The sequence below is a fragment of the Microcaecilia unicolor genome, chromosome 2 (genome assembly GCF_901765095.1).
Source record: "Microcaecilia unicolor chromosome 2, aMicUni1.1, whole genome shotgun sequence".
In the NCBI taxonomy this organism is placed as follows: Eukaryota; Metazoa; Chordata; class Amphibia; order Gymnophiona; family Siphonopidae; genus Microcaecilia; species Microcaecilia unicolor.
The window spans coordinates 653,860,621-653,874,616 of NC_044032.1; the positions used below are offsets into that span (position 1 = coordinate 653,860,621).

Here is a 13,996-nt window from a genome sequence, read left to right on the forward strand (position 1 = left end):
TTGAAAATGAGGCTGTTGGAGTTGTATTTTTAAAGCACTTTACCCCTGTTTACTAAGGCGCGTGACAATGCTGACACAACCCTTTCAAAGTGAATGGGCTGTGTCGGCATTAGTGCACCATCAGCCGCTAGCAAGGCTTAGTAAACAGAGGGGTTAGACTTACAAAGTTTCATAATAACCTGTGGAACTTTGTAAGTCTAAGTGCTTTGAAAATGAGCCCCATGGTGACTGACTAAACACTTATTCCGCACCTGGACTATTTTGCTGCAAACCCTGTATCTTAGACCAGGTCCTTATATCTTGTTTAACTGTCCAGAGAACTTGCTTTGAGTTTAGCCACCCATCTGTTTATCCCAATTGACTCTATACTACTTATCTTGTCCCCATTTATATATCTGCACTTGGCCCTTTGTCTACATAGTAAGCTGCATTGTAGAAAAGCATATGTATGCTATCTGAATGTTCTAATGTGTTCTTATTAGGTGTTACATTGGTATTATGCTGACATCGTATTATATCTATGTTATCTGGGAATGTTCTTCTGTGCTGTCTATTATGGTATTGTTTGTATTGTACTGACGTATCATATTTCTGTTATATGATTGTTTTACAGTGCTGTTAAATGTGTATATTGTTGGTATAATTTCCTGTTAGTCCTATTATTAGGTTTGAATCTGACATTTCCAAGTTTACCTCATTTATTATATTTATGTTTATTTGGTCATTTTACTATTGTTATGCGGTTAACAAAATTGTAAGTTTTATGTTAAATTGGACCTGTGGTATACAACATATCTAAGAAAAAGTTGTTTAAGGCAGTTTACAATAAAACAGTTCTAGTGGGACTCGAATGGCTGCCACACTATTATATTTACCAAATGTGTAATGGTTTTCATCTTTGAGAAACCTGTTTTCTCCTTAAGTTACAGTAATATATTGCCCCATCCTTGGCCACCTTTAAATCTAGACTGAAAGCCCACCTCTTTAACGTTGCTTTTGACTCGTAACCACTCGCCTCCACCTACCCTCCTCTCCTCCTTCCTGTACACATTAATTGATTTGATTTGCTTACTTTATTTTTTGTCTATTAGATTGTAAGCTCTTTGAGCAGGGACTGTCTTTCTTCTATGTTTGTGCAGTGCTGCGTACGCCTTGTAGCGCTATAGAAATGCTAAATAGTAGTAGTAGTAATATGTGCTAGATGCTTACAGTTCTTTCCTTCCTTACATGTAACTACAAGGTTGAAAACCTGTCTGATCTTGAACACTCATGTGCATCTTTGCATTGCTCTTTTCATTGGCTTAATAAAAGGGGTCAAAGCCTGTATGTGAATTTAATTTATCAAATTCATGTTTTGATTTGAGTGCTTTCTCTTACAGTCCTTTGGATGCTGATAAAACAAAACTTGAGCCATGGACTCCAAAAAGAATGAAAGTTTTGTGCCTAGCATCACACAATTAGAAAACTTCCTCACAGAACATGACTCAAATGTTGTTTGGCTGCTGGTTGGTAAGTTGACTTTATTTTGTTTTATATATGGCTAATATATACCTACCTAACCCTTCACTACCCCAATTAGATTGTAAGCTCTTTGAGCAGGGACTGTCTCTCTTTGTTAAATTGTACAGCGCTGCGTAACCCTAGTAGCGCTTTAGAAATGTTAAGTAGTAGTAGTAGTATTACATATAGCAGTGATTTAACCAGAGCTGAGATTGTGATGTCATAATGCCTCATTCCACCAATGCCTAAGAGCCAACCTCATCAGTGATGTCACAATGGCTCGACTGTCCTATACTTGGCCCACTTCCCCCCTTAGTGTGAAGAGTTTCAGTCTCTGGTATCCAGAGCTGAGATTGTGATGTCATAATGCCTCATTCCACCAATGCCTAAGAGCCAACCTCATCAGTGATGTCACAATGGCTTGATTGTCCTATATTTGTCTCACTCTTATCTATTAGATTGTAAGCTCTTTGAGCAGGGACTGTCTCTCTTTGTTAAATTGTACAGCGCTGCGTAACCCTAGTAGCGCTCTAGAAATGTTAAGTAGTAGTAGTAGTATTACATATAGCAGTGATTTAACCAGAGCTGAGATTGTGATGTCATAATGCCTCATTCCACCAATGCCTAAGAGCCAACCTCATCAGTGATGTCACAATGGCTTGATTGTCCTATATTTGTCTCACTCTTATCTATTAAATTGTAAGCTCTTTGAGCAGGGACTGTCTCTCTTTGTTAAATTGTACAGCGCTGCGTAACCCTAGTAGCGCTCTAGAAATGTTAAGTAGTAGTAGTATAAAATACAAATGTTCAGATGCCGCCAGCCTCTCGTTTATAGGCACACAACCTTGGAACTCACTACCCAAAGACCTGAAACTCACAGAAAACTACCTACAATTCAGAAAATACCTGAAAACACATCTTTTCAAGAAGTCTTTCCCCCCTGGATCTGCCTAATCCCACACCAACGTATATCACGAAAAGTTCAGAAATGGAAAACAATAATATTAACCTCTCTCACAATACGCTAATATCTCAACCTAAGCGTTTATTGTACTTCTATATTATGTACTAGACTTCTACAAATGTAAATTTAGTAACCGCCTTTTTAGCAATACGTAAACCACGTTGAACCTGCCACGTGGTGGGAAAAGGTGGGATACAAATGCAATAAATAAATAATAACTACATACCCTTTTTATGGTGGAAAAATCAGTTTAAACCTTTTAATATTTGAGACAATATTCAGTTACTGTACTTTGTATTTCATAAAGTTGGATCCTTATAGAGCCATTGATCATATCCTAGTTGAATGAAATTCCACATATTCTTGGTTTTGCCTGAATCCCTATGATAGCTTTGAAAAACAGGCTTAGGTTGATGGCCTTGTCAGTGTCTGCTTTGTTGTAATGATGTACCCTTGTCCTGCTTCCTCTAGTCCTCATCCTCTGGGTGCTGGAAGACTCATGAAGAGGATGTGTTGATGGACAAAGTCATACAGATCTGCAGCCATGGTGCAGCTTTGAGTGTTAACAAAAGTAGTAGCACTTATTTATTTTTGCATGGCTGCCCTGACTCTACCCTCCTATGCTGTAGCAGCAGCTCCCAGCAGTGTAGAGTCCAGCTAAGAGGCAAAACTTTCAGGCCACTGTGAAGAGTAAGGCCTCCAAACACTGTAAGGGCCACAAATTAGCCCAGGTCTCCTCTCAAGTATCCTTAGGAAATTATATGACCCCCCCCCCCCCCAAGCCTCCCCCCACTGTACCCCCAAAATTGCGAACAAACCTTCTTGTGCACAGAAAAAAAAATTCTCTACCTCCCCCCCCCCACAAACACACACCGAAATGCATCACATAAAAACAGATACCCCCTCTTTCTATAACCTTGTGTGCAAACTTGTTTGTGCAGGTTATATACATGAAAATGTGATACATGCGTTAGTTAATTGATAATGTAGGCGCTAATTGGTACTACTAACAATTGGCTAGAATTTGAATGACTTGGTGCTAATTCACAATAATTTATATAAGAACAGAAGCATATCTATACGGGGTCAGACCAATGGTCCATCTAGCCCAGTATTCTGCTTCCAGCAGTGGCCAATCCAGGTCACAATTGCACATTTAACTGCAGTTAGTGGTTTAATTCCCACTGAAGCTCCTTGTGACCCAGGGCAAGTCACTTAACCCTCCATTGCCCCAGGTACAAAACACACCTTTGATTGTGAGCCCACTAGGGACAGAGAAAGTGCCTATATGTTACGTATGTAAATCACCTTGGTTGTACCACAGAAAGACAGTACATATCAAATCCTTTACCTCCTCTTAATTTTATAAAGTTAGCGCATAAATCCTTTAGCACATAACTGCTGCAGACAGGGGTATGGGTGGATTGGGGTGTGTATATAGGAGGGGCGTGGGTGGATCAGGGGCATAGATGTGGGAGGGGCATGGGTGGATCAGGGGCATGAATGTGGGAGGGGCATGGTTGGATCGGGCATGGGTGGATCAGGGGCATAGATGTGGGAGGGGCATGGGTGGATCAGGGGCATGGATGTGGGAGGGGCATGGATGTGGGAGGGGCATGGGTGGATCAGGGGCATGGGTGGATCAGGGGCATGGATGTGGGAGGGGCATGGGTGGATCAGGGGCATGGATGTGGGAGGGGCATGGGTGGATCAGGGGTATGGGTGGATTGGGGTGTGTATATAGGAGGGGCGTGGGTGGATCAGGGGCATGGGTGGATCAGGGGCATGGATGTGGGAGGGGCATGGGTGGATCAGGGGTATGGGTGGATTGGGGTGTGTATATAGGAGGGGCGTGGGTGGATCAGGGGCATGGGTGGATCAGGGGCATGGATGTGGGAGGGGCATGGGTGGATCAGGGGCATGGATGTCGGAGGGGCATGGGTGGATCAGGGGCATGAATGTGGGAGGGGCATGGTTGGATCAGGGGCATGGGTGGATCAAGGGCATGGATACAGGAGGGGTGTGGGCGGTCAGGGGTGTGAAAACGGGAGGAGCGTGGGTGGATCAGGAGTGTGCCGAGGACTTGCATGCAAAGTTTATGGAATACTGTCAGATTACACCAGCCTTTGACTTGATGTAAGCAGCTGCATGTAAAGTTTAACAAATAAATGCAGACTTATACTAGTATGGGGTTATGTCAGTTGCGCAATTGCTGTTATTGAATTCGCTGTTAGTGCACATACATTTTAGACGCTTAACTTCAGGTTACAAAGCCCCTGACGAAATTACTTATCTTGATTTAGATTGTATAGAAATATGGTGTCTGTTCTTTTTCAAAACACTGACCAAGCACTATTAACTCCCTCCCTCCTCCCGTTTATTTGGTTTGTAAACAGTCGTGAGCTAGGTAGTCTTCATGAGTGCATAGTGTGGCTCAAACAAGCAGTCACACTCATCGCCCCGTGTTTAACTAAGTTACACAAAGAACTGACAGGAAGTCTGGTGTTCATAGGTGCTTCTGGAGCTTTCTTAGAAAATTTTGGACTTGTAGCAGGTCACATGTTGCTCATTCTGTTTCTGTGACCCAAGAAGAATAATTATCCATAACCAATGATTTATTTTTCTCCCTCTTGGTTTCCTGTTTCTCATTCTTTGAGTTGGTGTTTCATTGGATGCAGGGAAGGAGAGGGGCCAGAGCTGGTCTGCCAACAGAGAAACTGAAGCTGTTTAGCGGTTGTAATTTTTTCTTCCTTAGAAAGTATGTCCAGACCTTTAAACCCTTTTGAGTTAAACCTTGGTTCAAGTGAGGCTACACAGAAGCATAATATAACCTTTGAAAAGATCTGCATGTATGACTTGACTTGAGATTTGAACAACTTTTATTTGGCTAAGTCAGGGGTTTTTAACCGAAACCTCAGGACACATCCAACCAGTCAGGTTTTCAGGATACCCACAGTTTTTAAGATAAATTTGCATGCACTGTCTCCATTACATAGTAACATAGTAGATGACGGCAGAAAAAGACCTGCACAAGTCTGCCCAACAAGATAAACTCATATGTGCTACTTTTTGTGTATACCTTACCTTGATTTGTATCTATCATTTTCAGGGCACAGACCGTAGAAGTCTTGCCCAACACTAACCCCGCCTCTCAACTACCAGCCCCGCCTCACCCCACCGGCTCTGCCACCCAATCTCGGCTAAGCTTCTGAGGATCCATTCCTTCTGAACAGGATTTCTTTATGTTTATCCCACGCATGTTTGAATTCCGTTACCGTTTTCATCTCCACCACCTCCTGTGAGAGGGCATTCCAAGTATCCACCACTCTCTCTGGCTATCTCATGCATATTGATTGAGGGTATCCTGAAAACCTGACTGGCTAGGTGTGTCCTGAAGACTGGGTTGAAAATCCCCGGGCTACGTTGGAGCAGTTTCTCAATGTTATTGCTTATAAATCCATAAAAAAGTTAGATATTTTTTATAAAGATATTAGCAAAATAAAGTAAAAGAGAGATCCACAGTATATTATGTAATTAAATCAAAACTTAAACATTTCTGGGTGAAGCCATTTCAGATTTATACACGTTTTTGCAAGATGAAAGAAATGTGTAAACAGGGGCTTCCTTAGCGTCAGCAGCAGATGAAGAACTAGTAGGTTGTGACTATCTACCAGCAGGCGGATAGCGATCACCGACTAAGCCCAGTGATATTGGACAGATAGCACCTCCCAAAGCCAGTATATTTCTGTCTCCAGCAGGCGGATGGATGGACATGCTCTAGCTCCTGAATTCCTCTGTTAGAGGCGCTCCTGGCCTGGGTCTTCTGAGCAGTTGAGCATGGGGGTGTCCTGGTTATTCAGATATGCGAGATATAAATGTCATAAATAAATACATTTTAGTGGTGACGGATGTCGGACTGGGGAGCTCATTTCCTCCAGCTCAGGACCATTGGTCCGCAACGGAGGTGCAGTGGCCTATCAACCTGTTAGAACTCTGGGTGGCGGCCCGGGCGTTGGAGGTGTTCCGCAATCTGATTCAGAACAAGCTAGCCTGTCTGCTGTCCCACAACACGATGGTGATTGCTTGCATCAGTTGTCAGGGGGGCACATGCAGTGTGGCTCTGGCGATGGAGGCTCACCTTCTCTGTGCCTGGGTGGAACATCAAATGCAGCTCTCGCCTTCAGTTCACATTCCGGGGAGCCTCATTGTACAGGTGGACTTTCTTCAGAATGTCACTGGACCTTTCAGAATGAGAGCTGTCCCCGTCGGTGTTCCGCTCTGTCGCTGTGAGGTGGGGCATGCCGTTCTTGGATCTGATAGCGACTCAAGTCAATTCCAAGGTGCCGTGATTTTTCAGCAGAGGCCGAGGGGCTGGTCGTGCTGCATTAGCCCTGGCTGGGGGAAGCCCTTTTCTACATCTTCCCTCTGTGGCCGCTCATAGGGAAGGTTCTTCATTGGATTCTGAGGCATTGGGGGCTGGTGATTCTGGTGGCTCCAGACTGGCCAGGCCGCCGTGCTTTGATCTTGTCTGCCTGCTTGTGGGCGACCCATTTCCCCTGCCGGTGGTTCTCGAACTCCTCTGTCAGGGGCCGGTGCCCATGGAGGAGCCCTCCTGCTTTGGTCTTACAGCCTGGCTCTTGAGAGGTCGCGCTTGAGGAGAGGATAATCGCCATCCTCCTTCAAGCCTGCAGGCGCTCCTCAATTTTGTTGTACACGCGAATGTGGTAGACTTTCGAGTCTTGGTGCTCCCATTAGGGAGTCTTTCTGATGACAGCCTCTGTGTCAAGGATCCTGGCGTTTTTGCAGGAGGGGCTGCAGAAAAGCCTGGAGTTTAATTCACTTCGGATTCAGGTGGCGGCCCTCGTTTTGTTTCTGGGGTCATGTGGAAAGGTCTTCCCTCACCTCTCATCGAGATGTCTTGCATTTTTGGAAGGTAGTTAATCATCTCAAACCTCCTCTGCAGCTTCCCTGTCCGGACTGGCACCTAAATTTGGTGCTCCGGGCCCTGCAGCAGGCTTCTTTTGAGCCATTGCGGTCGGCGTCCTTAAAGGATCAGATGCTGAAGGCAGTATTTCTAGTGGTGGGCCTTGTCTTGTAGGGACCTTTTTCTCTGGTTTTTGGACTCGGAGTGGGGGGGGGGGGGGGGGAGGTATGATCCATTCTGTTTCGTCCTTCTTGCCACACGTAGTCTTTGCATTTCACCTCAGTCATCCGCTGTTTCAGCCAGTGCAATGGAGGATTATCCATGGCACTTTGCGGCCCTGCATTGCTTGGACATCCAGCAGGTTTTGCTGTGTTACCTGCAAGTCACCAGTGAATCGCATGTCAGATCATATCTTCGTTCTGACTTCGGGGCCCTAGAAAGGTCTTGTGTCTTCCAAGGCAACCCTGGTGCGCTTGATTAAGGATGTGATTGTTTTGTCGTATGTGTCGTAGTTTTTTTTCCATGGAAGGCATCTGTTGGGCAGCCACTTGGACACCTCTTCATTCTTTCTTGAAGCACTATCGTTTGGATGTGGCTGCTCGCAGGGAGTCTTAGTTTGACGCGGCGCTGCTGTCCATTGGGTCATTGGATCCTCCCCATCTCTGTTCAGGTACTACTTTGCCGCATCCCACTAGTTCTTGGATTCATCTGCTGCTGACACTAAGGAAGATAAAATTATGTCTTGCCTGATAATTTTCTTTATTTAGTAGCAGCCCTTTCTCTCTCAGGCACGTGGTTGCTCTTCTGTATTTGTTCTGTACCTAGCAATTGCACAAGAAAAAAAAAGTGAAATAACAGGAGAACATGGATTTGTTTCAAATTCTAAGTTGAGAATTCTCTACACCAGGTGGCTTGCCTCTCACCTTGAGCTTTAGTATTTACAGAGGGAGCACATGGGGTGTGACTGGAACAGAGGACGACCGGTTGGCCACGGTCTGACCAGGCCCGGCCCGGGAAGTACTGGGGTGAGTTCAGGCTTGGTTTGGTGGGTTGCTTTGGAAGTGAATAAATTGGCTTTGTGAGGAGCTATCATCCTATATCACTGGGCTTAAAGTTGTTGGTCTCTGTCTCCACCTGCTGGTATACAGACACAACCCACTAGTTCTTGGATTAATCTGCTGCTACTAAAGGAAAGAAAATGACCAGGTAAGACATAATTTTATCTTTGCTGTCCTATTTTGTGATTTGTTTTTTTCCTTGTAAATAAAAACAGTGAATTCAAAGTGTACTAAATCATTTAAAATATTTTTTGCAGCTACTATCTTGTCTTGTGGGTGGATTATTTATCTGACTTATTATAACTCTCGGAACGTTGGACTTATTTTAACACTAGTTCTTAACAGATTATACAAGCATGGCTACATTCATATCGGTGAGTTGCAGAAGTTTCATTTGATATTTTTCATTCTCTGAGTTATTTGATTTCTTTAACATTTTGGGGGATTTATTTAACTTATCTACCAGAGCGGTGGATAAATCACAAAGGGACCCTTTTACTAATGCTTAGTCATGTTAACAGAATTAATGCATGCTAAATGCTAAGAAACCTATAAGTATATAATGGGCTTCTTAGCACACACTAAGCTTTAGTAAAAGGGCTCCAAAATGCTGTATTGGTTTACTAAAAATAGATAATGCTGTCGCTCAAAAGGGATTCCATATTTTTCAGCTTGTTAAAATCATTTTGTGCAAAATCAAAATAAGCCTGACTATCATAATCATTTAACAAAAAGTGAAAATTTGGAATCAAAATATTACATTTTGCTGAATGTGGTGTAATGCTATTGAACACAAAATTCTTAAAGGGTTTGTTGTGGGGGTTGGGAGGCGGGGACAGGGCTGGCCAGACTTATACGGTCTGTGCCAGAGCTGGTGGTTGGGAGGCGGGGTTGGTGGTTGGGAGGCGGGGACAGGGCTGGCCAGACTTATACAGTCTGTGCCAGAGCTGGTGGTTGGGAGGCGGGGTTGGTGGTTGGGAGGCAGGGATAGTGCTGGGCAGACTTATACGGTCTGTGCCAGAGCCGGTGGTGGGTGGCAGGGATAGTGCTGGGCAGACTTATACGGTCTGTGCCAGAGCTGGTGGTTGGGAGGCGGGGTTGGTGGTTGGGAGGCGGGGATATTGCTGGGCAGACTTATACGGCCTGTACCAGAGCTGGTGGTGGGTGGCAGGGATAGTGCTGGGCAGACTTATACGGTCTGTGCCAGAGCCGGTGGTGGGTGGCAGGGATAGTGCTGGGCAGACTTATACGGTCTGTGCCAGAGCTGGTGGTTGGGAGGCGGGGATATTGCTGGGCAGACTTATACGGCCTGTACCAGAGCTGGTGGTGGGTGGCAGGGATAGTGCTGGGCAGACTTATACGGTCTGTGCCAGAGCTGGTGGTTGGGAGGCGGGGTTGGTGGTTGGGAGGCGGGGACAGGGCTGGCCAGACTTATACGGTCTGTGCCAGAGCCAGTGGTTGGGAGGCGGGGTTGGTGGTTGGGAGGCAGGGATAGTGCTGGGCAGACTTATACGGTCTGTGCCAGAGCTGGTGGTTGGGAGGCGGGGTTGGTGGTTGGGAGGCGGGGACAGGGCTGGCCAGACTTATACGGTCTGTGCCCTGAAGAAGACAGTACAAATAAAAAAAGTAGCACATATGAATTTATCTTCTTGGGCAGACTGGATGGACCGTGCAGGTCTTTTTCTGCCGTCATCTACTATGTATGTATGTTGTGACAACTCTGGAAATACAGAATAAGAAACTGGTACGCTGAATTCATCTAATGTTGATCTGAAAATGTCACTTGTCAATGCTTTATGCCAGAGCTTTCCACTTTGCCACCCTGTATCAAGAAAACTGAAAATAATAGTCTTGGGTTATTTCTAATAACATGTACTTTAACTTTCAATTTTGGTTTGTAGTGCACTGCAAACCAATCCTGTTTAGAAAGAACAGATTCAAAGAAGCTCAGCAGAGATTAGGTAGGAAAGCCGCTACTGGGCAGATTTCTACAGTCTGTACCCTGATCAAGGCTGAATAGATTTGTTGTTTATAATAGCCTCTACCATTTTGCCCGGCACCAACGTCAGACTCACGGGTCTGTAATTTCCCGGATCTCCTCTGGAACCTTTTTTAAATATCGCTTTACATGGGCTACCTTCCAATCTTCTGGTACCACACTCAATTTTAAAGATAAATTACATATTACTAACAATAGTTCCGCCAGTTCGTTTTTCAAATCTGGGATGAAGACTCCAGAGGAAATTAGAGAGTCATGGGATAGGAGGTAGTGTCCTATTGTGGATTAAGAACTGGTTAAAGGATAGAAAAGAGAGAGTAGGGTTAAATGGTCAGTATTCTCAATGGAGAAGGGTAGATAGTGGGGTTCCCCAGGGGTCTGTTTTGTTTGATTTGATTGTGGGAGGCCAGTAAAGGCCTCATAACCTGTTTCTTGTTCTATCATATGCTATGGATTAATGAGACAAAACCAACAGGGATTTAGTGAAGGGAAATCTTGCCTCACCAATCTATTACATTTCTTTGAAGGGGTGAACAAACATGGATAAAGGCGATCCAGTTGATATTGTGTATCTGGATTTTCAAAAGGCATTTGACAAAGTACCTCATGAAAGACTCCAGAAGAAATTAGAGAGTCATGGGATAGGAGGTAGTGTCCTATTGTGGATTAAGAACTGGTTAAAAGATAGAAAACAGAGAGTAGGGTTAAATGGTCATTATTCTCAATGCAGAAGGGTAGTTAGTGGGGTTCCTCAGGGGGTCTCTGCTGGGACCGTTGCTTTTTAACTTATCTATAAATGTTCTAGAGATGGAAGTAACTAGTGAGATAATTAAATTTGCTTATGACACAAAGCTATTCAAAGTCGTTAAATCGCAAGAGGATTGTGAAAAATTACAAGAGGACCTCACAAGACTGGGAGACTGGGCGTATAAATAGCAGATGACGTTTAATGTGAGCAAGTGCAAAGTGATGCATGTGGGAAACAGGAACCCGAATTATAGCTACGTCATGCAAGGTTCCATGTTAGGAGTCACCAACCAAGAAAGGGATCTCGGTGTCGTTGTTGATGATACGTTGAAACCCTTTGCTTAGTGTGTGGCGGCGGCTAAGAAAGCAAATAGAATTTTAGGTATTATTAGGAAAGGAATGGAAAACAAAAGTGAGAACGTGGAGGAGTGGCCTAGTGGTTAGGGTGGTGGACTTTGGTCCTGGGGAACTGAGGAACTGAGTTTGATTCCCACTTCAGGCACAGGCAGCTCCTTGGGACTCTGGGCAAGTCACTTAACCCTCCATTGCCCCATGTAAGCCGCATTGAGCCTGCCATGAGTGGGAAAGCGCGGGGTACAAATGTATCAAAAATAAAATAGATACTATTGGAGATTCTACATGGAATGTTGCTACTATTGGAGATTCTACATGGAATGTTGCTTTTCCACTAGCCGTGTTTCGGCGTACAACTGTCTGCATCAGGGGTCAATAAACTCCTATCGGTCAACTTGCAAACTGTGGCGCAAGAGGAAAGTGAAACAATCGGGGTAAAACTCCTATTGTGAAGATGAGGCTTCTGCTCCCACTCTCCAGCAGGCCTCACTGTTTGGAGTCTTGTTCAGAGGCCACAGGCCAGTGAGGCCTGCTGGAGAGTGGGAGCAGAAGCCTCATCTTCACAATAGGAGTTTTACCCCGATTGTTTCACTTTCCTCTTGCGCCACAGTTTGCAAGTTGACCGATAGGAGTTTATTGACCCCTGATGCAGTCGGTTGAACGCCGAAACACGGCCCGTGTTGGGTATTTGTGATATTAAAGGACTACATTTTTCTCAATCCTGAAGGTCCAGTGTTTGCTTTTTTTTGTTTGCCTTGTTGTATTTGTATGCTGTTTTCCCTCTCTTTTGTGACTGCTATTCCACTAGCAACATTCCATGTAGAAGCCTGCGCGGCCACATTGGTGATCTGCAAGGGCCGACTTCTACATGGAATGTTGCTAGTGGAATAGCAACATTCCATGTAGAATCTCAAATAGTAGCAACAGTGGAGGAGTGGCCTAGTGGTTAGGGTGGTGGACTTTGGTCCTGGGGAACTGAGGAACTGAGTTTGATTCCCACTTCAGGCACAGGCAGCTCCTTGTGACTCTGGGCAAGTCACTTAACCCTCCATTGCCCCATGGAAGCCGCATTGAGCCTGCCATGAGTGGGAAAGCACAGGGTACAAATGTAACTAAAATAAATAATGCCGTTGTATTGGTCCATGGTGTGACCACACCTCGAATATTGTGTTCAATTCTGGTCACCGCATCTCAAAATAGATATAGTGGAATTAGAAAAGGTACATAGAAGGGTGACGAAAATGATAAAGGGAATGGGGCGACTTCCCTGTGAAGAAAGGCTGAAGTGGCTAGGGCTCTTCAGCTTGCAGAAAAGACGGCTGAGGGGAGATATGATGGAGGTCTATAAAATAATGAGTGGAGTGGAATGGGTAGACGTGCATCGTTTGTTTCCTCATTCAAAAAATACTAGGACTAGGGGGCATGTGAAGCTACAAAATAGTAAATTTAATATGAATCAGAGAACACTTTTCTTCACTCAAAGTATAATTAAACTCTGGAATTTGTTGCCAGAGACTGTGGTAAAGGTGGTTAGCTTAGCAGGGATTAAAAAAGGTTTGGACAGCTTTCCGAAAGGAAAAGTCCATATACCATTATTAAATTGACTTGGGGAAAATCCATTGCTTTTTTTCTGGGATAAGTAGCATAAAATGTATTGAACTTTTTCGGGATCTTGCCAGGTATTTGTGACCTGGATTGGCCACTGTTTGAAACAGAATGCTGGGCTTGGTGGACCTTTGGTCTGTCCCAGTGTGTCAGTACTTATGTACCAGTCAGCCTAACCAGGGAGCAGATGCAATAAAACAGACAGCTTTGAATGCAGTTTAGTGCAGCCTGTGCACAATTTACTGTTTTAGTGTGACTTCTCAGTTTTGAAAAGTGTTTTGCTTATGAGCAAATTGTGTGTACTTGCACTGATGTAAGTTCACAGCTCATTTACATCCCATGATAATGAAGGTATTGTCTGTTAAACCTGTATGTGCAGAAAGCCCGAAGGCTGAGCTCATGGTTCTCTAATGCAGGTCTGAGGAGGAGCAAAAGTAAGCTGCTTCTTTTTTGGCTGCTAATTGTTCATGTGCATGGATGAAAATACACCAGTAGGGGGCAGCGCTGTGGCCCTTCCATTTATGGTAAAGAGAGCATTCCAGTACATGCACACAAAGAATTCTGTTAGCATCTATGCATAAAATGTAGTTTCTGCTGGCTAAACAGACCCAAGGGTGCATGTTTTTCTTGTGCTCTCCCAATGTTTGGGCTCATTTTTTATGCACAAATTATTTGTATATTATTTGGATACTCAACCAAAGTAGTTTCCTACAGTGAGGAATTCTGCTGATGTGTAGTTTCTGTGACGAGAATCTTGTTTCCTCTGATTTTCCAGTAAGAGGTGTGTTGCTGTTCCAGGGACTGTTGTAATATTTACAACTAGTAAGAAATGCCCGTTTCGGGGG

The 13,996-nt window shown here is 44.4% G+C and overlaps 1 protein-coding gene across 1 annotated transcript in view; it reads left to right on the forward strand.

Annotated features, from left to right (window-relative positions):
• KIAA1109 (KIAA1109 ortholog) overlaps positions 1-13,996 on the forward strand; it is a 452,391-nt gene that overhangs the window by 13,692 nt on the left and 424,703 nt on the right. Inside the window, 2 exon segments of the mRNA XM_030191772.1 lie at positions 1,380-1,509; positions 8,704-8,820. Coding sequence (XP_030047632.1) covers positions 1,413-1,509; positions 8,704-8,820 — 214 coding nt within the window. The 5' untranslated portion in view covers positions 1,380-1,412.